The following is a 21,281-nucleotide window of genomic DNA, read 5'->3' as shown; positions in this document are numbered from 1 at the left end:
TGCAACAAAGCGAAACATTCCCCCAGAGGAATAGGTTTCCTTTTGATCACAAAGATTTGATTTTTTTTTCTGTTTTAAACAGAACAGAAAATGAGGATATACAATAGACAGCTATAATGGATAGCAGCGAGATGAAAGGCCTGAGATGAATTGTGAGTGGTGTGAGGTGCTCCAGGTTGGTTTTTTTTCTGATCTTGTACAACTCCCTCACAATTAGGTAATTACTTACCTCCCTAAACCATTAAGATTGCATTATGAAAGCTGGGATGCTTTTGAAAAAATTAGCAGTAAGCAGAGATTGCTATTTTATTATTGATAGCTTTTTTGGTAGGAATGCCAATAAAAAAATGGAATATGTAATTGATGAGAGAACATCGACAGCAATAGCCTGTCTTGATGAAAAAGGCCATGATCTAGCCAGCAGTTATTAAATCATATATGGAAACTTAAAAATATGTATAGTTGCTGCATCCCCACCTTCTTTTTTAAAAGCCCCTGCTTAAATATTGTACCCTCAGTGTCTGCACATGTCTACACCAGGCAACACTGGGCACAAATAGCTCTTATGTTCATCCAAATCATAAAAGTAAGACTGTACTATCATCAAAAAGACCACGATCGTATATAAAAAAGAATAAGTAAATGCTATTAGTGCCTCTACAAGGCAAGAAAACAATCACAGGAACCTTTCTAGGATATTTTCCTAAAGATCTACATTTCTACATGTTTACTGCAGTCCCTGCTAATTGATAGATTTTACATTTGCATCACCTGCCATTTCCAGGCAGGCATGTTTCAGTAGTCATCTCCCCCAAACAAGCCACCTCCCCATATCTGTTTGCTTCCTTTTATGCCTCTTCTCTCTCAAGAACCACTCAGAGCTCCAGCGTTCTCATTTACTCACAATTCTTTTCTGACATGTAGAGAAGGTGCTGCAACAGGCTTGAAGTTTATTTACAAACTACGAGTGACAACATGTGTCAAACTTAACTGGTTGCACCCAGCAGAGAGGGGCCTTCCAAAACCGATCTTCCAGAACAACAAACCAAGCTGCATTTGCTCAGTTCCCTTGAGCAGTGCAGAGAGATTGTTACTGTGACTGAATCAATTACCAGTGCTGTAGCTGGCAGACCCCCAGCACTCATTCCCTGAGCTAGAAGAGGACTTTTCACAGTCGCATTGCAAAGCATTCAGACATCAGGTTTGGAGTCCTTCCTCTTCTCCTCATTCCCAGAGGTTGAAACTCCAGTTTTAAGCTTGGTTTAGAAATGCTAGTGTACAAATGGTGACAACTGTTCACAGTGAGATTCCAGATAAGCCCAGTGTTTCCTCTCCTGCAATAGCCATTTGCAGATTCCTCGGGAAGAATGAGAACAGAGCAAATTCATATGGTATTATCCCTAATAGTCTCCCAGCCTCTGACTATTTTCAGCTCAGGGAACTTTCTGCTCCTGTTGTAGTTTGCTTAATGCCCCAATAGATACCTCTTTCATATACTTTTCCAGTCTTGCTTGAATTCTTGTAAACTCCTTGTAGCAGAGCATCCTTTGGCAAAGTGGCTTTGGCTAGTCACCTTGTTGAAGAACTACCTCCTTTTGTTTGATTTCCTGTCCCTCTAGTATTTCACTTTATTTTTATTTTATAGTTCCTAGTTTTTCTGTAGGAAGAGACAACAGCAATCCCTATCCACCTTTCAACACCACTCCTATTCTGGTGGCTCTCTAGCCATCTCTTTTCCAGCATAAAGATTCACATTAATTCCTCATGTAGAAGTTGATTTGTGTCTTCAGTTGTACTTCTGTGAATCTTTTCTAGATCTCTACCTTTTCTAAGACAAGGGGATCAGTACTGCATAGTACATGAAGAGTAGTGAATTGAAATTTTATACAGTGATCCTGCATTTTTTGCTTTGCTGTCAGTTTTTTTTGCTACCAATATTTTATTTTCCTTTTTTGACTGCTGCTGAGCACCAACTTGATGTTTTCAGACAGCTACCTATCAATCCATCAAAAGGTCTCCCCGGAGTAGTGGAGATCACTACAGAGACCATTACTGCAAATGTGAAGTTAGGATTGTTTTTTTTCCCCATGTATCACTTCACAATTTACCTACACTGAGTTTCATCTGCCATTTATTGTCAAGTTTCACAAAGACTTTCTGAGATTCTTGACATTGCTTCACTATTTTGAATAACTTCATATCATCAGCAAACCTTGTAGCTCAATGTTCAAACTCACTTCAAGGACATCCATGAACATGGTGAAGAGATGAGGATCCAGCACAGACTCCTGCACAACTCTAACGGCAACCTTGGAAGTCCATTATGGGGATCCATGCCAGGATTCTCTCATTTGTGCCATAGGTGGGATGTTTATTAGGCAAGTTAAGCTACTTTAGCACAGGTTTTGTTTGTTTGTTTGTTTCCTCAGCTCCCAGAATACTTTTTGTTAAAAACCAGAGAATGAACACTGGCCATCATAGCATTTTATTCTTTTGTTAAAGATGACAGGACAGAGGAATCCCTTGTGGTAATGGCAAGGCCTCCAGTATATCAGTGACAAAATGAGAAGTACCACAAACCCCAAAGGTGATTTCCTTAAAAAGGAAAGCAAGCAAAGGAGAAATATTGTAAGAATCAGCTGATATCCAGGCAGATAGGAACATCATTACCACAAAATCCTTGCCACCTATCCTCCAATATGAATCACACAAAGTATGGCGGGCTGGTACCCACATTGAGTTCAGTGGAACTTGGGGATACAGTTATTGAAAAGAGAAAGTGTAACAGCATCTGGCTAATTATTATTCAGGTTGTTTCAGTACAGATTTTTCATCTGCTTTAAAAATATTTAAGGTGCTTGACAAGATGCAGAATGCAACAAAACCAAATCAGGAGTTTTCTAGTCTGCAAAATTTTATTAAGCAACAGCTGGACAACTCTTACAACTCCAAATCATCAAGGAAAAATAGGGCAATCAGTCCATCTCTCAATCATGTAGACAGTAAAGAATCTGGACAAACCACATTTTTATAGGGAAACCAACAATACTTTCTAGGCACCTCCTGCAAAATCTATTATACAAGACACAAAAAGGAGAGGCAGATCAGGGTAGTTTTTAAGTACAATGGAAACCAAGTATACCATGGTATATGGAGGAGAAAAAAAAGAAAACTTGAGGTTCAGATAATTAAAAAATTGTCTGGGTAAGTAAAGTAGACAAATGGTGTACCAAATTTTCAAAAGTCTTAAGAAAAACATGCTGGGCTTGCTTGCTTAAGAAGGCATGCACTCTCATGACCCCGTGCTCATTAAATTAAAAAAAAAAAAAAAATCCCAATTCACGTTCAAAGTTACAGTACCAAAATAATGCATTTATAAACAAATGCAACTCCCCTTCTTTTCCAGGAAACACTACAGTGCCTTTTCAATCAAATGCACCCTCATGCTATTCCACAACACCATATATTTTATCTACAATAAACAACGAGATCTTGAACAGACAAACTCTTCTGCAAACACACAACACACAAACAGAAAAAGAAGCAGTGAATGCAGAAATAGTGAAATGGATGTGAAAAGCAACTTAAGGCAACACATGTATCAAGCAACAAAAAGGAAACAAAGGAAAAGTTGGAAAATTTCTGAACAAATAGCTTGAAACAACACAGATAGGAATTACAAGCTGTTATTCCAATGAAATACTTGGAACTCAGGTGTCTGCACACTGTTCAAAAATGTTTCTCTTTTATTATTACTTTAATCTTAATCCGTATCTTAAACCATCTTCTTGGCCAGTAAGATAAACATTTCAAAAACAGACAACATTTATCAGGATTCAGGATTGCTGAATCAGACCATATTTTTAAATTGTAAACTGGAGGGCAAGGATTAAGAACAGACTGGGAGGCTTTAGCATCACACCATCTAATTGTTTCATTGAACACACTGGATAGGCAAGTATTTGGTGTTTTCATTTATTTCATTTTGTCTCACAAAATCATGTTGTTTTGAACCTGCAGTCAGCAAACCTGTGCACTTGCTTAGTGCTCTCAATCAAGCAATTTGCCTTAAAGCACAAATTTCTTGTTACAGATTCATTTGCAAAAGCAAAAGTTGAAGGGTTCATTGCTTCTCTCTTAAAAATCTTCTAGATGCAGCAGCAATCAAACTGCCCAAACAAACTCCTGATACATCTTCAGAGATATCAGGCAACAGGGAAAGCGGAGTCTTTTCACCTTAAAACATCTCGGTGGGATTTTTTAAGAAGAAAGTTAAATCACAGATAAATACAAAGACAAAACAATTCACATAGCCCATTGTTCACTAGTAATAGTTGACCTTATTCCTTTGAGAATGGTGCATGTGAATTCCAATCCTGCAAACAGGACCTGTGGTGCCTACCTGTGAACTACTCCTGAGGGTAGCAGGACTCTAAACTGGTATTTGCTAATGAAGGATTATGCCTTGAAGGTGAAGGGAGTTAAAACATGAAAACTTAGTCTACTAGAATTTTTCAATTTTTGTAATCAGTATAGCTGATTTGCTCTCTTCTGGGAAAACCATTATGTCAGTCTCTAAGTAACATAAACAGCTTGCTCTCCTGTCCTGTGATGGAATCCTAGAAATAGGAATGAGTCAAAAATCCAAACTACTATGCTGTGGTCAGGATTTTACTTCTAGCATTCCTCAAGGGGGTTATATGGAAGTGTCAACACAGCTGTTGGCTGAAATGCTTTAGAATTTTCTTAAGTGAATATATGGGTCATACAAGTAATTTTTACCTTATAATCACACAGTAATGGGTAAATACATTTTGGATTGGATTCTGTTCTCTTATGTATCTTGGCGTAACCATGTCGTGAGGCTGGAAGTTGGTCCTCTGCCAGCATGCCATGCAAGTGTCTCATCTGTTACTAATTTCTAAGTCAGATTTAGTGGTCTGGAGTCAGTCAGGTCCCACAGAAATGTGCAATTTCCAAACTGTTGCTCTGGGAAACACGTTCTTAAAAGCTAGTGAAGATTTGATCTGTCTTCTCTCCCTTTCTCTCCATCAAATCAGTTTTGGCACTTGCTGCTCTTTTCCTATGAGGAATTAAAATGTTTCTGACAGGTAACAGGGCACCAAGATGACACAGGATCACACACACTAGGCTGCAGAAAGCAAATGTACTGAAACTGTCTGAGGCAACAATCAGGCAAGCTCAAAAATCTGTCGGGAATTTCTGAGAGGACACCAAAAAGACACATCAAGGAAAGCCTGGACCTACGGAAAGTGTAGGCTCAAGCAAAGTCGGATATCCTTGTCTAACACCTGCAGACTCTTGTGCATCTTCATAAAAACACAGTTTTACTTGAGGCTGTGCCACAGGAAAATTTTCTAACTGAGATGAGACTGTGAGGATTTACTGATATTCAGGCAGCCCACAGCACATGTTACTGCTGTCCCTGGAACTGAGCGCAAAATTATTAATGTGACAATTCATTTTTTCCTCTTTCACCCCCTCCTTCTCATAGTTTCTTAGGATGTTGCAGAAATGTGCTTACTGTTTCAAGACAAAATTTGCCACTCCATGCATAGTGCAATTCATATCAGACTTTAAATATAAATGCTTTGGCTCTGTTCAGAGATCTATTTTGAGGATATCAGCTTTGCTTTTTCGAAAGAATTGGGCTTTCAGCTGCATCCCTTTGCAACTCCATCAAAGCAGATTCAGACTTTAAATGGTCACCGTGGCCACTGACTGGCGTCAGGGCTTTCTCTGCCCAAAGCTGTGGCAGCCAAACTCCACAGCAGCTTCATGCTGCTCTAGGAGCAGATCTAGAAGGGTGAGTGGAGGAACACCTGCTCCAACAGGTCTCCTATGGAGCATCTTGAGGAGGTAAAGCTGCTGCAGGCAACGTCAGGGCTCAGCTCCATCAGCTCTGTGCAGTATTAGCTCACCTGTCAGAAGCACTATGGCTGTGTTGGAACCAGCTGAACTCAGCTTAAAAAGGAGTGTTATTAGTCTGAGCAGAGGAAAATGCTTCTACTGCTGTGCATTTGTGCCTCAGCTTATTCCAGGCTCGTTTGCTTGTATCTCCACATAGCACTGAATTACGCCACTGCCAAACCCTACTGAACTATGCAATGAACTTCTTACAAACCGAGCCTACATCATTATACTCTCTTTTATCACGTAACCCACCTTCTTTTATAGATCAAGACAAAGCACTGTACTAAGAAAAGGGAAAGCAAACCGAGACTTCTATTTTTTAAACCACTCCCAACTGAAGTATAGTTAGGAACAAAAATGAACAGATTTCTGCAGGTCCCAAAGAAGTCACCTAGACTCTTTGTAGTCTACACAGTTCTCCATAGCAAACTCACTGTGTCTAGCTGCCAAAAAAATGTATTTTCCTGCCTGCATTATGAAATTTTTGCAAATTATCCAGCAAAACCAGGTCTTCCTATATGCATTTTTAATTTCTTGCAGCAAAACATACCTGCTAGCAATTACTTACAAAGATGCTCTTTAAATATAAATGTGTGTAACTCACTGATACATAGTAATAAAATAATCCGTATATCACTTATTACATTATGCAAGAAAAATAATTTGTCTTTTGGACATTAGCAGGAAATTTACATTAAATTATCTTTAAAAAAAAACCCACTCAAAAGTCCCTAAAGAAAAATCAAACCCAAACTAAAACAAACAAAAAAACCCCAACAGAAACAAAATAACCCCCCTAGATTGTTACAATTATTGCACAACTGGAAAAAAGAGCTTTGGAAAAAACATCCTTTACTACCAAAAATTACTGCATGTAGAAAAGAACTATGTATTTCTGAACACTTTGCTACATTCTTCTTAGAAAAATTTAGTTATCTACAGGAAAACTCTGTTTTACTAATGAAAGAGAAAATGTAACATCTACCTTTTGGCTGAATGCAACAGTAATCTTAAGGATTTAAGTGATTATTTGGGGATGTTTTTAAGTTTGTTTCCTATATGGTATCTTGGTGCAAAATAAAACAACTTTCTCTTGTTCTTCGTGTAATTTAGAATCCTGTTGCACACTCAGACTTTTACATATTTCCCATTCCTTTCATTAAAATTCTATATATTTCAGAATATTTTCTCTCTCTAATACTGGGTATTCTCTATGCATTAAAATCCTCAATTAAAGGGATTCCATTAAAGTATTCTCCAAAAGATAAAAGATTATCTTATCCCACAGAATTTCCTGACAAGTAAATGGAAAGAACGATGGAAATGGCATTTATTTTCCAAATTTTTTATAATTATTCCTTCTGCTTTGCTGGGGCAGAAACCAGGGCTCTTTCTACGCCAAGGCTCTTTGTGAGTGCCATCAGAAGGATGCAATCGTGACCTGGACCAGCGAAGCCAAATTACTAACTCTGCCACTTGTTTTATTGGTTTTTCATTTCTTGATTCTCCATAAATCTTCTGACAATCAGAAAAATTTGGCAATGAACCTAGTGAAAAGGAATACTGTTCCCTGGAAGGGTAAAGAAACTGCATGTAGAAATCCTTCTATTTAGATTAGATTTTCTTAAGAAAAGAACATTCCTGTTGTTTCCATGTACTAATAATTTTGGCTTAAAATTACAGAAGATGTTTCTTCCAGCTGAATATTTCTGACACGTGACTAAGTAGCTCTTCCCTCAGCAAGCAAGCCAGCCAGCCTGGTATGTTTCTCCTCTTTTGGTGTTCAGTGTGTGCCTGTTAAACTCTAATTACTGTATGACTGCTTAGCACAGACCTCAGGGTCAGGTGAGGACTCTCATCAACCAACTTTCCTACTTGTGTTTTGGAATCAGTGGACTAACAATTCAACCTACTGTTTTTACAGTATATAACTCAATATAGACAAAGGGCTTAACAGTGTTTCCTCCACATAAAAAAACCTAAGTGAAAAATTTCCATTGATTTTTAAGAGACCAGAACCAAACCAACTTTGGCTCCTCTCTTACATACACATTATACATACAGGCACTCAAACTGCTGAATAAATCATGCATATGAAAAAGAACACAAATAGGCCCAGACAATTAGTGGAAAAACCCCTAAATAATTAAAGCAAACAAGATGCCAAGGGGAATGCTGTGCCTGATCCCTCCCATATACAAGCCTAAGCTGCTGACCTTTGGGATAATGCAGGCACGGTACCATCTACTTCCCTGCTCCTTCCTTCCTACATCTGCTTCCTCTCTCCAATGAAACCATCTTGAAGGTGGTTTTTCCTGGACTTAACTCATGGGGCATTACACAATCTGCTTCATCATCTCCCTTGGTAACTCTCTGAAACTCCTCTCTGACTGGCAGTGCTCCTCTGTGCTGTACAGCTCTAGCAGCTGCAGAAGACCAGAAATTAGAAGCTCACTGCATATTGTTAATATCTACTACAGCAGGGTATTATGTGATATGTTGCTCTAGAACAAATCAAATGCAACACACATCTGCCTTATGACTATGATTCAAGAAAAAGAGAGGAAATCATACCTGTTCATCTAAAGTTATACCAACTTTTTCAAGTAAAGAAGTTAAACAATGGATGAAAGACAAAGCATCCACTGACATCTTAAACAGCACATCTTTCCCAGCATGCCTTTAACTTCAAAAGATTGACTTCTGAAGAAAATCTGCAGTGATGTTTTGTAATCTAACTTCCAAATAATTATATTAATAGTTTTGGGGTTTGTGTATTACCAGGTGGACTACTTCCATATCAAAACATATTCCATAGCAAAATGTTGACAAGGAGGAAAGAGAGAAAGCAAATAAATATGTGCACAATACAAGGACAACACAGAAACTCTTCCATGCAAGCAACCCTTCTGAAATGCTTAACAGGTCTGCATATCCACCAGAAAGAACTGCAGTCATGCTACTGTTAAAAGCCTTCCTCTGTAACACTCCATGTAAACTTTGGCTTCCCGCTCTTATCTGGAGTATTATATTCTCAAAATACTGTCACAAAGACTGCTCAAGTAGCAAGGTGATAAAAGGTGATCCTTCTGTCCAATTTTTCCTTCTCCTTTCAACTACTTTGTTCTCCAGCCAGCCATGATGTCGTTTCCAGTAATGAATTTGCTTTCCTGATGAAACTGCTTCTTGTCATGACTTGCTACACTTCTGTCTCCTTTCTAATTCAAACACTGATACCCTGTTGTAGAACTTGATTAATTCTGATTGCTAAGAAGACTGGGCCTTCTCATACACTGGAAAGACTTTGTTTATAAGGTGTAAACACATTGAAACACGAGGAGCATGCACAGGCATGGCCTCAGAGGTACATCTGAACACACCGTACCTCTCCCAACTACACGTCAAATCAGAGAATACTGCTGACCAATGAGAATAAAAAAGCAATGCTCATAATTTATTTGCTCCTCTATCTTTTGTCACCTACTGAGAGATGTTTATCCCCAATAACTGCACACAAAGCAAGCAGACATCAATTTCTTTGATACAGTGGGTTTTCAAACCGCTCTCCTGCTTTGGGCCAGGATGGGGTTAAATTTTGCAGTAGCCAGGAGTGGGCATGGCTAGGACCTGGAGGTTATTCCATACTACCTCAGAATAACCTCCTATACCAGCTCATACCATTTTCCGATGGGGAACAGGTCCCTACCAGGTCAGGTAGCGTGGTGGTGTGGTGGGGTATTGTCAGGGGTTTCCATGTGGTGAGCAATCACGTGTGAATAGTTTGCCTCTTGTACATTCTGTTATTAATATTGTTGCTGTTACAGTTCGCTTTATTTCACTGCTGTTTCCAGTAAACTTTTCTTATTTCACCCCTTAATCTTTACCTTTAGTGCCTCCAGTTCTCCTCTCCAGCCTGCCGCATGGGAGGGGGAAGTGAGCGAGTGGCGAGGGGTTTGGAATGTTTCAGTGGGAACACTAAAACTGGGGAATACCATCCCTAAACCATGACAACCACCGATTGGCAACAATTTTTTCTCTTCTGAATGATACATCATTATTTATAAATTAAACATTGACCTACATATGCCTTCTTGGAACCTGTGGTGCTCAGTTATTAGCAGATATCAGAGAAGAAACATATGTCTTCAAGTATTATAGCTTCTTTTTTTTCTTTTTTTGCTGCTATCATTGATGTTTTAGAAGTAGAGTAGTAGTAATAGTACAAACTGGACCAGAAAAAAGTTATGTTCCCTGTTTTAAAAAGAACAGCATGATATAAGGCAGTCTATCAAAAAGAGCAGTCTGTTTTAATCCCCCCATGAGCTTACATCAGCTACTGTAGCACACACGGCAGAACCACCACAACAAGCCAAAAGCCACACTTCTCCACGTAACATCGAATGGCTCTCAACCCTTCGCTCTTTCTGAGACCCAGCACAACGCTTAAAAAGAAAAGAAAAAAAGAAAACGAAACAAGCTAACAAACAAACAGAACAGAAAACAGCCCCCCCACCCTCCACCCCATGACTGATTAGAGTTAATGCCCTTCTGGTGGGCACCGAAAGACTTTTCCAGTTTTACTGCCTTCTTCACTCCCAGGCACCTCTGCACACCTAAAGCAGGCTGCCCTGACATTTTCCGGTTTGGACTTTATTGAGAAGGTTAACATTTTCCTCTCTCCAGTCTCTGCTTGTTCACTTCAGGCGTTGAGTCACATTAGCCAGAGCAACAGCAAAGGCTTGCACTGCAGAAAATGGATACTGAAAGTCCAAAATGTAAGCATTGCCATCAATTCTTCCAAACTGCATCACCTGGGAAACAGGGGGAGAGGAGAGGGGAAGGAAAAAGAGAAAAAGGTCAAAAAAAGTGAACTACAGAAAAGGAACCAGAGAAGAGTAAAATCTTTTTGGTCCTTTGTACGAACACCTCACCTCCTGAGGTAATGTGAATGGAACTACTCACAGAATGGGGTTTGGTGCTGAAGAAGAATAAGAGCACTGTACTATGTCTGCATAGAGTATTTGACTGCAATATATGACTCTATAGAGCAAACTGAACGTTAAAATATGTTAGACTGCCTACAGCATTGGTGTAAGTAGATTGTCACCAGTTACTTCAGAAGATGTGAGGTACACCAGCATCATGTTTCCTGCAGGAAAATACCATTCTCGCCCTTGTAAAAATCCTACCATCATCCCATCAGGAAAACGGATTCTGTTTTCAAAGAAAAGAGCTTCCAGGGAAGGGGAATAACCTATTTTATCACTGTAGCATTTCATAGGCCATAAGCTGTGCATTCTTTGCAGTGAAGTTTATGCAAAAGGAAACAGAACTAGCACATAATTACACTGAGAAAGAATTAGCAAAGCAGTAGTGAGAGCTGTTTGAATGCAGGGCTAGTTAGGTTGTTTGTTATTTTTCTGCAGGGAATATCTGAAGTTTGGCCTATTATTACTGCTTTTTCATTCACTTCACCAGAAGACCAGACTGTATTTGCTCAACAGTGAAGCTCCTTGAGCTAGAATGGAGACTGTCTGTGGAAGTCAAGTCAGCCTCTGTTGCCCCACCATCACCAAAACCGGTGGTTGGGTGATTTCGCACAGCTGCCCATGGGCATATATCCACAGCCTTTTAGCTGAAGAAGAAAGTGGTATAAATGGCTCTGATCACTGCCTTTGAGCTGTTGTTACAGACAAGCAAAACCAAAAGACTACCACTGGTCATGAATGTTGGATATTTAGGACATCTAACTCCCAAGTTAAATCAGAGGAAACTGAGAACCTCGATCTCTTTAATAAACCAAAAGTGACTTACACCTGGACAAGGAAATAAATATGAGTCTCCTTAATCTCAGTCCAGAGTCCTGCTGATTGGCACCACTTAACAGGCTGGGTTTGGTGTAATAGTAGTAACATCCCACTTGGGCCACGTTAAATGTTTTGGTTTTTGAACTACCCATCGACCCTTCTACCCATGGATGGTTCAAAAATGGCCCACAAGCACTTTGTTCTGGAGAGGGTCAGTGTCTCCCTCCTCTAGCATTAAGAACCAGCCCCAGGGGCCTGGTAACCCACAAGGGGAAATTCTGGCATAGAGAGAACCAAACTCACTGTCCATTGTCTCTTCCTTAGCTATCTGCTGACTGGCTAACCTTTGTGAGCAGGGCAAGAAGGGAGCAGTATTCACTAACTAGCTGCCATCCATAACCAGCACTGATGGCAAATGCAGCTACCTGTCTGTTGTGATTATTACAAAACTTTCATTAGTGAAAGCCAGTGGGACGAAAGTTGGCCCTTATTTCCATGTCTGACTGCAGTAGGACTCAACATATTTTGTATATTTACTTTACAGTTGAACTTCACCCACCATGCTGAATCTAGATCTCTGATGGCTGGTTTTTATCAACCACATGGCAAAGCTTTTTCTCACAGAGCAGCTAAATCAAGCAGGAGGCGCTCGGCAGCATGAGAGACAGAGCTTATTCCTGGCATGGCTTTCCCACACCCTGGACCCCATTCCAACACGCCTGTGCCACCGATTCCTACCTGTCGTCCTTCCAGCTCAATCTGAAAGTTTTTTGCCGACTCTTGGGTCACCCGCCCTCCGAAGTCCAGCTGGTAGACTTGTGTCGCCTCGTTCCACAGTGGCTGCTTGTTGGCCATCACGTACACAAAGCCCTGGCTTCCCAGTCTCCCATCCTCCTTCTCGCTGGCCTTCCGGCACTTGAATTCATCCAGCTCACTGGCTGTCCTCAAACTCCTTTTGGTTTTCCAACCCTTTTTGCTGCCCTGGCTCTGGTTCATCAGTTCATCTCCACTGATAAAAAGCTCTGGCTCACTCTCCGAACTGTCCTGAAACTCATTTGTCTTGTTTAGTTTCTTAGACTTCAGCTGATCTTTCTGGCTCTTGACCTTCTTCTTCTCCCTCCCCAGCCGAGGGCTGGATATTAGCGAATTGAAGTCAGTCAGTGTCCTTGCCTCCTTTTTGACCTTGCCCTCAGTGATAGCCTGCATGTTTCCTTCCTCGGCTCGACTGTCCAGGCGCTTCCGGCTCTTCTTGCCAAATTTGTCTGTCCTTTGAGGAACAGGACTTTCTGTCAAGGAGAGCACCTCCTGGAAAGTGTCTGCCGTCTCCACCATCACCTCTGTGCCCACATGGCCCTGCAGCTCTGCTGGTGGGGGAGACATCACCGGCTTCTCCACCACAAGGAGCGGTTTGGGGGGCAGGGTGCCCTGGGGGTTCTGTACGGGTGGGCAGGTGCTGTAGGAGCTCCACGGGTGCAAGGCGATCGGTGGCAGCTGTAAACTAGAGCAAGTGCTACTTCCTGGGTACATGGGTGGCAAGGGGCAATAGGAGAGGTTGGATGGATAACCTGGCTGAAGCACAACTGTGGGCTCCTGCTGTGCAAACTGTGTTGGGGCCAGAGCTTCTTTGGGGGAGCAGGGGGCCTGCATTCCCTGAAGGGGAGGGGCACTGTAGGTTCCTGGGTAAGGTACTCCAACCCCGTAACTTGTCTGGAAGGTGGCAGTGGGACTGGTTGGAGATTTGGGGGAAACGAACGGCACTCGAGACATATCCAGATGTTGAGTTTGACCAATGATGAGTGGAGCAGGTTTTAGAGGATTGGGCACTGAGCTCTGAGATGTCCTTTCCTGAGGAACCCATATCTCTTCACTCACCATAGGGTCCCACTGGTATGGTGGTGGCCGTTTTACAGCAAGGGTAGCCTCTGTCAAGGACACAGGCGGGTGCCGTATTGATTTCTCCACTGGGCAGTGCTGAGAAAGGGCCTCATCCTCCGTGAAGGCGGAGTTGATATAATCTGCTCGGTCACGGGAATTGTCAGGTGGGCTCAGCAAGCTGTAGGAGGACTGGGAGGCCAGAGGCGAAGTACTGACAGAGTGAGCAATGACAGAGCTGTGCTGGGAGCCACTCCCTGTGCTCAGATCAGGTCTCACGGCACCAATATTGGAAGTGCTGCTACTAGCACTGGCACTAGGGATGTTGCCCGCACCACCAGCGCTCGCATTGCTGCTGCTGCCAGCACCACCACTGCTGCACTGGCTGCAGGTGTACAAGGCAGTGGGTACTCTCTGCTGGTACTGCGCCGTCACAATGCTGCTCTTGGGTTTCGGGGGAAGTTGCAAGGTGGCTCTCTGACCATCCATCAGCTGAGCCATTTTCAGGGCTGCCTCTCTGCTGTTCCTTCGCAGAGTAGCATGAATGATAGTGCTGTCCAGCCTCTGTGCCATGCTTCTGCCCTGGGACAGCTGGCTGGCAATGTCAGGGTAGGGCGGTGGGTCCCCAGTCGGGATGGAGTAACGGGGGACCGTGAGTCGGTTCAGGGTGGCGCTGGCACAGGGCTGCTGCATCTTCTTCTCAGCAGCTGTGATACGCAAGGTGGCAGAGCTGCCAGGACCCGGCAGGGTGTAGGTGCTCTGGGCACAGAGCATCCTGGTGCGAGGCCGGCACACCTCCTCCACGTTCCCGCTGCTGTCGAATGTTGTTATCCGCTCATACCCCAGGGGCGTCTGGTAGTGCCCCGCTGGGTAGAGTGAGAACTCCCCCTTTTTGAGGCAGAGATCGAGGGGCGGCTGCGGGGGGCCAGGTGGGGGTGGCAGGGTTGGTGGGGCAGGGATGGTGCCGGGGTAGGGTGGCGGCGGGTTCATCTTGTTCAGCTGCAGCTCCTGAGTGGCCCCAAAGATGACGGCATCCCCTTCTACCAGCTGTGGCCCCGGCCGTGGTGCCTTTGTCTTGGGCGGGGGCTCATGCTCCCGGTCGCTGTGGTCCCGCAGGTCAGCCAGGGCGATGGCGGGGGGCGGGGGCGGCGGGGCGAGCGGAGGCGGTGGCGGGGCTGGGCGGCCCAGCTCCCCCACGGCCAGCGCCCCCGCCCCAGGGCCGGGAAAGCGGCCTGGCGCCCCCGGGAAGGGTCCCGTCCCCTCACTCCCCGCTTCTGCCGGCGGGTTTGCCAGCACATCCAGCTGCACGTTCTGGTTGGCCAGCAGCGACTGGACCAGGCCTATGCTCTGTGTAGGCGACATGGCCTGTGCGGAGCTGTGGATGGGGGCGATGGGGATGTTGACGGTGCACGGTGGGCTGCTGGCGGGGGCGCCGGGGGCACCGGGCACTGCAAAGAACAACAAAGCGTGTCACCTGCTGTCTCGGCTGGCCTCCTCTCCCCACCCCTGGGATCCCTCCTATGTGATGGCAAGGCCAAGTCATGAAATATAATAATGGCCAGTCTTCGCGAGCGAAGATCCGGGGAAGGTCTTTACACCTTCCAGCCTGCGCATTGGATTTTTTAGGTGAGACACAGTGTGCGCGGAACTGAGCCCACCCTTTAATCCTAAGGTTCATCTGCCGGGGCCAAGCGAGCTTGGACGGTGGCAGTGAGGTCCTTAGGACGTAGGTGGGTTACCTTTAAGGGCTAACGAGCTCCATCTGCCCGGGAGTGGCCCTGACCGGGAATCGAACCCGGGTCTCGGCGGTGATAGCGCCGCGCCCTTACCACTAGACCACCAGGGGCTCCTATGCCCAGTCATGAAGGGACTTTCTAAACTACTTGTTACCTTTGCGTACTTGCTTAAGCAGTCTGCTGTATCTGGATGGACTGCTATTGGTTCCCAAAACCAATGGATCAGACCTCAGTTTGAATGTGTAAGCCAGCCCATCTCCCCTGACTCCCATTGCACAAGAGCTACTTGGAACAGCTGGTGACCAACTTTAAAGCCACTTTTTGGGAGTGACACTTCAGAGGTAAAGTTCCGAGCTTGCTTTCAGCCTACTCTATAATCCCCATGGACTTTCACAGTCTGAATTACCACCCACTCATCTGGTTTTAACTACTTTTACTCAAATCAATAAATGTTTTGCTAAATCAGGACTCACTGGTTTTCAGGGAGGGTTTTTTGATGGTAAATACATCAACAAACAATTAAGAAAACCAAGCAAACAAAAAAAAGAAGTGAAGGATAAGAAAAAAAAGTTGAAGATCTGCACTGCAGGCACTGTATAGTATCTTGTATCATGTTCCTAGACTCAATGAGCTTAGGAAAACTGGAGAATACAGAAAACAGTTGGGAAAAGGGAAGTACTATAATCTCATGAGTACAGTGGGTGACAAACCAATCACTAACACAAAAACAAGGAAGCTGAAACCAAGACAGAAAGAAATATGATGGAATGAAATGCGGACAAAACTTATACAAGTTTTTAAAAGAAGATTGGTAAGGAAAAGATGTGAGGAAATACATGGGAAGCCACATGGAAAATGTAAGGGGAAGATGTGAGGAAATAGATGGGAAGCCAAAAAATTCAACAGGTGGGCACTGTAGTCAGGGTGACTTCAGCCTCAGTGCTTGGGCACACTGCAATCAGAAATGTGAAAAGAAAAAAATGCACATAGGAAAAATTTCCCATATATGGTGGTGGTGAACAAGGGACAGTGTAGCAAGAAGCAATTCCCATAATTTTAAGCAGAAGCATTGAACATCCTCAGTTGTTTGAAATCCTTTTGCAAAAAGTGGTGAGAGTGGTTCCAACAGGAACTACCACTGAAAAGCTGAAGCAGGGAAATGAGGACACTGGACCCAAGTACAGGTGCAGAAGTCAAGATAAAAGGGAACAAAATAGAATAATGAGGGGAAACTGTAACTAACTATATTAGAACTCCCAAGAATATTGCAAGTTCTTTATCTTTCGTTAATCTTCCTGTAAAAAAAACAAACAGAAAATAGTAAGTGGTGTGTATCAGCAAATTTGTGGAAGGAAAAGAGATAAAAGATCCTAGAATCATATCCAGAATCCTTTAAGTGTGCCAAATTCTGCTGGGACTGAGATTTGCAATACCAGATCAGGAAAGAGATCCATTAGTCAGGACTCCTCCAGATGCTGCCCAGTTCCTAATTAAATTATAATTAAAATTCTAGTAATTTACCTATGCCCTATAATACATTTTCAATAGCATTATGCTTTTATCAGCATCAGAGATGAATGTGGTAGGTGTACAGAGAGGACTGTGGCTATCCTGGCAAATATTTATGGTAGCTCTGTTCATTCCTTCAGAAGAAGACGGACAGCTCAACTTAACTGGCCCTAAGGCAGTGGGGTTGTGCTTGGCTGGCAGGCCATGCTTTCATCCTGAAATTGCAGGTTAGCAATTCAGCTGCCAGAGCTTGAGGTTTAATTGTTAGGTTGGCTTAAGCAATCATGATTGTTGCTGTCATGGGTATTAAGTGCCTTATCAAACAAAATCTCATTTGTTGTGGTGTTGCTTAATATTCCAAAGTGTTTAAATGTGTTCTTCATTTCTCCAATGGTTTTTAATTGATTTGTTTGGTTGCTTTGTAAGTTAAATCAATTCACTGTGCATTTGTCTTTCCAAATTTTTACTGACTACATTTAGAAACACATGTCCCAAGGGTACCTCACTATGAACATTTCACTGCCCAAGAGCAGCTTTCTACTATGTTCTTTTTTAATCTGCCACGTAATCATTATTTACACTGCAATATTTTTCCCATTAGTACATGGCACTTTTTTCCTTTATGTGCAGACTTTAAGAAAGGATATCCCCAAACCCATTTCTGATTGTTTAAATAGCCACCATTTGCTAAGTCAGAAATGAATTTTCAGAAGAAACTAGAAAGGAAAAAGTGGACAAGAAGAGGAAGGCTATTATGAAGGGCTGGGTAGCACGATTCTTTAACTAGACTTCTCAAAGAATTGTAACAAACTCTCAAACAATTTTCTCTCTATATGTGGTGTATCTGCAATTCTGAGTATCATTTCATCTCTTTAATAAGATAAAAGAAATATATATCACAGATACAATCCAATCCAATCTTCAGGAAGAGATGCAAAACCTTTGTATTAAATGTTTTCTTTTCTATTTATTTTTTATATTACTTTCTGTCAGCTTGGACCATGTTTCATAATAGAGAATGTTGAGTGCTTCCTATTAATAAAATATGTACAATCATCAATGTCTCTATTATTTCTTCAGAACCTACAGGCAAATATTATGTTCACAGAAATGAGGCAAGCCAAGTCCCCCAAACTGTGAAAAAATGGGCTTCATTTTAAACACAGAAGTATTTCTTTACTACTCCAGAAGACTACTCTGATGCGTGGGTCAGACACAAGTTTAGGTGTTTTCAGTAGTTGAAACTCTCGTCTGATGGGAGCATTTCCATTTATTTCAGTAGACTCTAGCAAAGTAAAGACAACTTTAATTGCTTTGCAGTGTTCACACTCCTTCCTTCTTAAAAGGGTCTTGGCATGATGGCCACTTCTGTAGTTCCAAACACCTGTGACCTGGCAAAAGGAATCTCTCCCTGATATCAAAATTCTGAAAATGTAATAATTTATCTTCTTGTCTATTAATTTTGAATTTTACCAGCATGATGGTTTTTTGATTGGAGGAGGTCCTGAATTCTTCCAGTCCTTTTTACCTGCCACATCACATCAACTACACTGCTTGAATCTTCTGCTAACTTTACACCTCAGTGAAACGAAAAATTCTTCCTGATCCCACTTGTTGATAAACTACTTCCCTATTTTGGCCTCTCAATATTGATAAAAGTCCAAATGAGCATTTATCACTTCTTAAAGGGTGGCTAAGTATTATGGGAATCTGCCCACCAACCCAATCTGCCATCAGCAGGCTGTGCTTTGATGCCATCAGGTCTAAAGAACCATCTGTTTGGGCTTCCAACACATTACAATTCTGTCCTATCAAGATGCAGAATGCAAGGCTTCAGTTTATGGATAATTCCTAACAAACTAAGATGAATCAGCAGATGGCTACTTTACCAGTGAACCTGAAACTTAGCAGTTCTACATGGATTATATTTTCCACATATATCAGAAAACAATGCCCAAAATATATATGAGCCTTATGATAATTTGCTTTTACAGGATCCCATCAGACTAAGGGATTTTGATATGTGTTTACCCCAGGGGACCATAACACAAATGACCTGTCCTTCATCTAGCTTAACCCATAACATGGCAGACCTCCAGCTCTTCCTTACCTGGTAAATCATCCTCGTCTTCGCTGAAAACATTTGGATTAAAGACAGGCATGTTAATGTAGTCCATTGAAATCTTCCGCACTTCTGGGAGATATATTGTCATTTGTCTGGGCTGTAGATGCAGCAAACTGGTTTTATATATTACTAGAGAAAGAGTATAACAAGGGATAAAAAAAATCTGTTACACAAAGAGCATCTAAACCTAAGAAAGAATCAATTCAAAGCAGACAGAAAGGGCTATGAATATTATTATTTACTATACACATGTGCATGGGTGAACCATTATTTGTCAAATTACTACGTAACACTTTGCATAAATGGATTAAAGGGATTGTAACTTTCAGTTATTTCTCTTTAAATGGAAGCAGCATCTCTGTAGTTAAACAGTATGTAGAAATAATTAATTACTTCATCTTTTATTCACATCTATTTCTATAGAAGTAAAATACTTTTTCCATTCTACTTTTGGAACTCTTCACCTCAGGATGCTACTGACTTACATGACTTTAGGGGAAGACTGGAAAGTTTTCAGGAATGAAATCTGTTAAAGCTTACCCCTTCTGGTTCAGGAAGGGGTTGGACCCAAACACTGGAGACTGGGAGAACATTTGAAGGAAGTATCACTATACACTTACACTACACTTACATCCTTCCCTATTTATCTGTCACTGACAGTGAGAGAATTAGAATGACCTCTGGTCATTCTACTACTGATAGCAGTTAATATAGCCACAAAAAGCATCTATCTAATTCTGCTTCCAGGGAATCATTATGTACTCCTGATCTAACTATATAATGATACACAGGAAAATGTAATTTTTCCAAGGAGCTCATTAAACTGCTATACTTGCATTAATATTTCAATTCAGAGCTCAGTTCTACCAGGTGGTACCCTGCTCTTTACTCAGCCTTCTTCCTTCCAGGAGAACTATCTGGGTAGGACTGGCCTACCCAAAACAAGGTTGATAGACTAGAAAACTGCTACTTTTAATGAAGGCTACCAGATTACTGATGCTCCAGCAAGTAAACCCACTCATGCTCCAGCAGGAGAAACCTAGGATAAGGCTATATGCTGACTTGAAGAATCTTGAGCATGATGCTGTAAGAGCTTTTTTAACATTATTTCTGTTTGATTTCTAGCTAAATGACTATAAAAATCTGACTTTTAAAAATATTTCTGTTGTGGTAACTTAATACCCATGATTTTTATTATCCTCTTGAAAAAACTTTTTTCATTTGTGTGGGTTTTGTTCATATAAACTGTAAAAATAAAGGTCCGGGCTTGAATTTTAATTAATCAGTTTATTACAAGTGAGACTTTTAGCATTTTATTGATCATGTCATTATTGTATTTATAGATTTTGATTTCCTTTAGTTACAGTGAATTTCATAAAATCTAATTCCTACTGTCCACAGAAAATAAGTGCTTTGTTAAAGAAGTCTTTTGGTCACTTAAAAAGAATCTCATGGCATAAATTTGTTGTTTGTTAGAAAGAATTTGACATGCAAAAAAATCAAGAGAGTTTACTTTTACCTGCACCAAGGTTAGTTGGTAGGAAAGCAGCCAAACCCACAATTTTAAATTTGGTTCCCCAGATATTAGATGTGACCTGAGCAAGGTAGTTGTGCTGCAAAGCAAAAACAAGATCATTTTTACCTGATAAAATCTGTATCAAACTCTAACAAAAAAACTGCAGAGCAATCAAGCTATTGCACGGGATAATGCAATTTCAGCTTCTCTTGTTTTTATTGTATTGAAACAGACTAATGTGCCTTTGTAGCAACCAAACAACATGATGCCTGCTTAGTGAGAACAGGTCTGTTTTCAAATGCTTGCTCTTCTGCACAGCAAGAACACAGCTGTTCTGTATTTCAGAAAGTAATACACCCTGCCTGTTGGTTCTATGCTTGAGTCACTTCATGAAACAATAAGATAGAAATTAATTACTCATAACAGCAAACATATTTTTCCCTGAAGCTCCTAAAGCAACTTCCCAAACCATTGCTGCCATGGTGAATATATTATGGATCAGAAAGGCCAAGAGATTTTCTCCAAGGCCAGGAATTATGCTGTCAATATTAAGAGCAGGATCTAAACCTCAGGTCTCCTGCCCTATTCAAGGGACTTCTGGTCCTATCTCTGTGTAACTGATCTAGAATTTTTTATGAAAAGGAAAAAGTGAAATGAGAGCAGAAAAAAACCAAAGCAAACCAAACCAAATTAAAAGAATGCAGGCTGTTATTAATCAAATATGTAACCCAGATAGTTCTACAGCCTTATAAATTTTATTTACCCTGAGGACACGAACACCA

At 41.7% G+C, this 21,281-nt stretch overlaps 1 protein-coding gene across 4 annotated transcripts in view; it reads right to left on the bottom strand.

Moving 5' to 3' along the window:
• Window positions 1-2,896: 2,896 nt before the first annotated feature.
• The window catches only part of TULP4 (TUB like protein 4), a 153,656-nt gene continuing 135,271 nt past the window's right edge, over window positions 2,897-21,281 (bottom strand). For all 4 annotated transcript variants that reach the window (XM_050316197.1, XM_050316195.1, XM_050316196.1 and 1 more), the window contains exons 12-15: window positions 20,503-20,596; window positions 18,969-19,112; window positions 12,480-15,061; window positions 2,897-10,745 (exon numbers count right to left, since the gene is read on the bottom strand). In XM_050316197.1, the coding sequence (XP_050172154.1) occupies window positions 10,629-10,745; window positions 12,480-15,061; window positions 18,969-19,112; window positions 20,503-20,596 (2,937 nt within the window). In that variant the 3' untranslated portion in view covers window positions 2,897-10,628. The remainder of the gene's footprint in view (window positions 10,746-12,479; window positions 15,062-18,968; window positions 19,113-20,502; window positions 20,597-21,281) is intronic.

This window comes from Myiozetetes cayanensis, unplaced genomic scaffold, assembly GCF_022539395.1.
Source record: "Myiozetetes cayanensis isolate MyiCay16 unplaced genomic scaffold, myiCay2020 scf2-11, whole genome shotgun sequence".
Classification (NCBI taxonomy): Eukaryota; Metazoa; Chordata; class Aves; order Passeriformes; family Tyrannidae; genus Myiozetetes; species Myiozetetes cayanensis.
The sequence above is the reverse complement of the archived record's forward strand: the minus strand, read 5'-3'. Positions and strand labels throughout refer to the sequence as shown.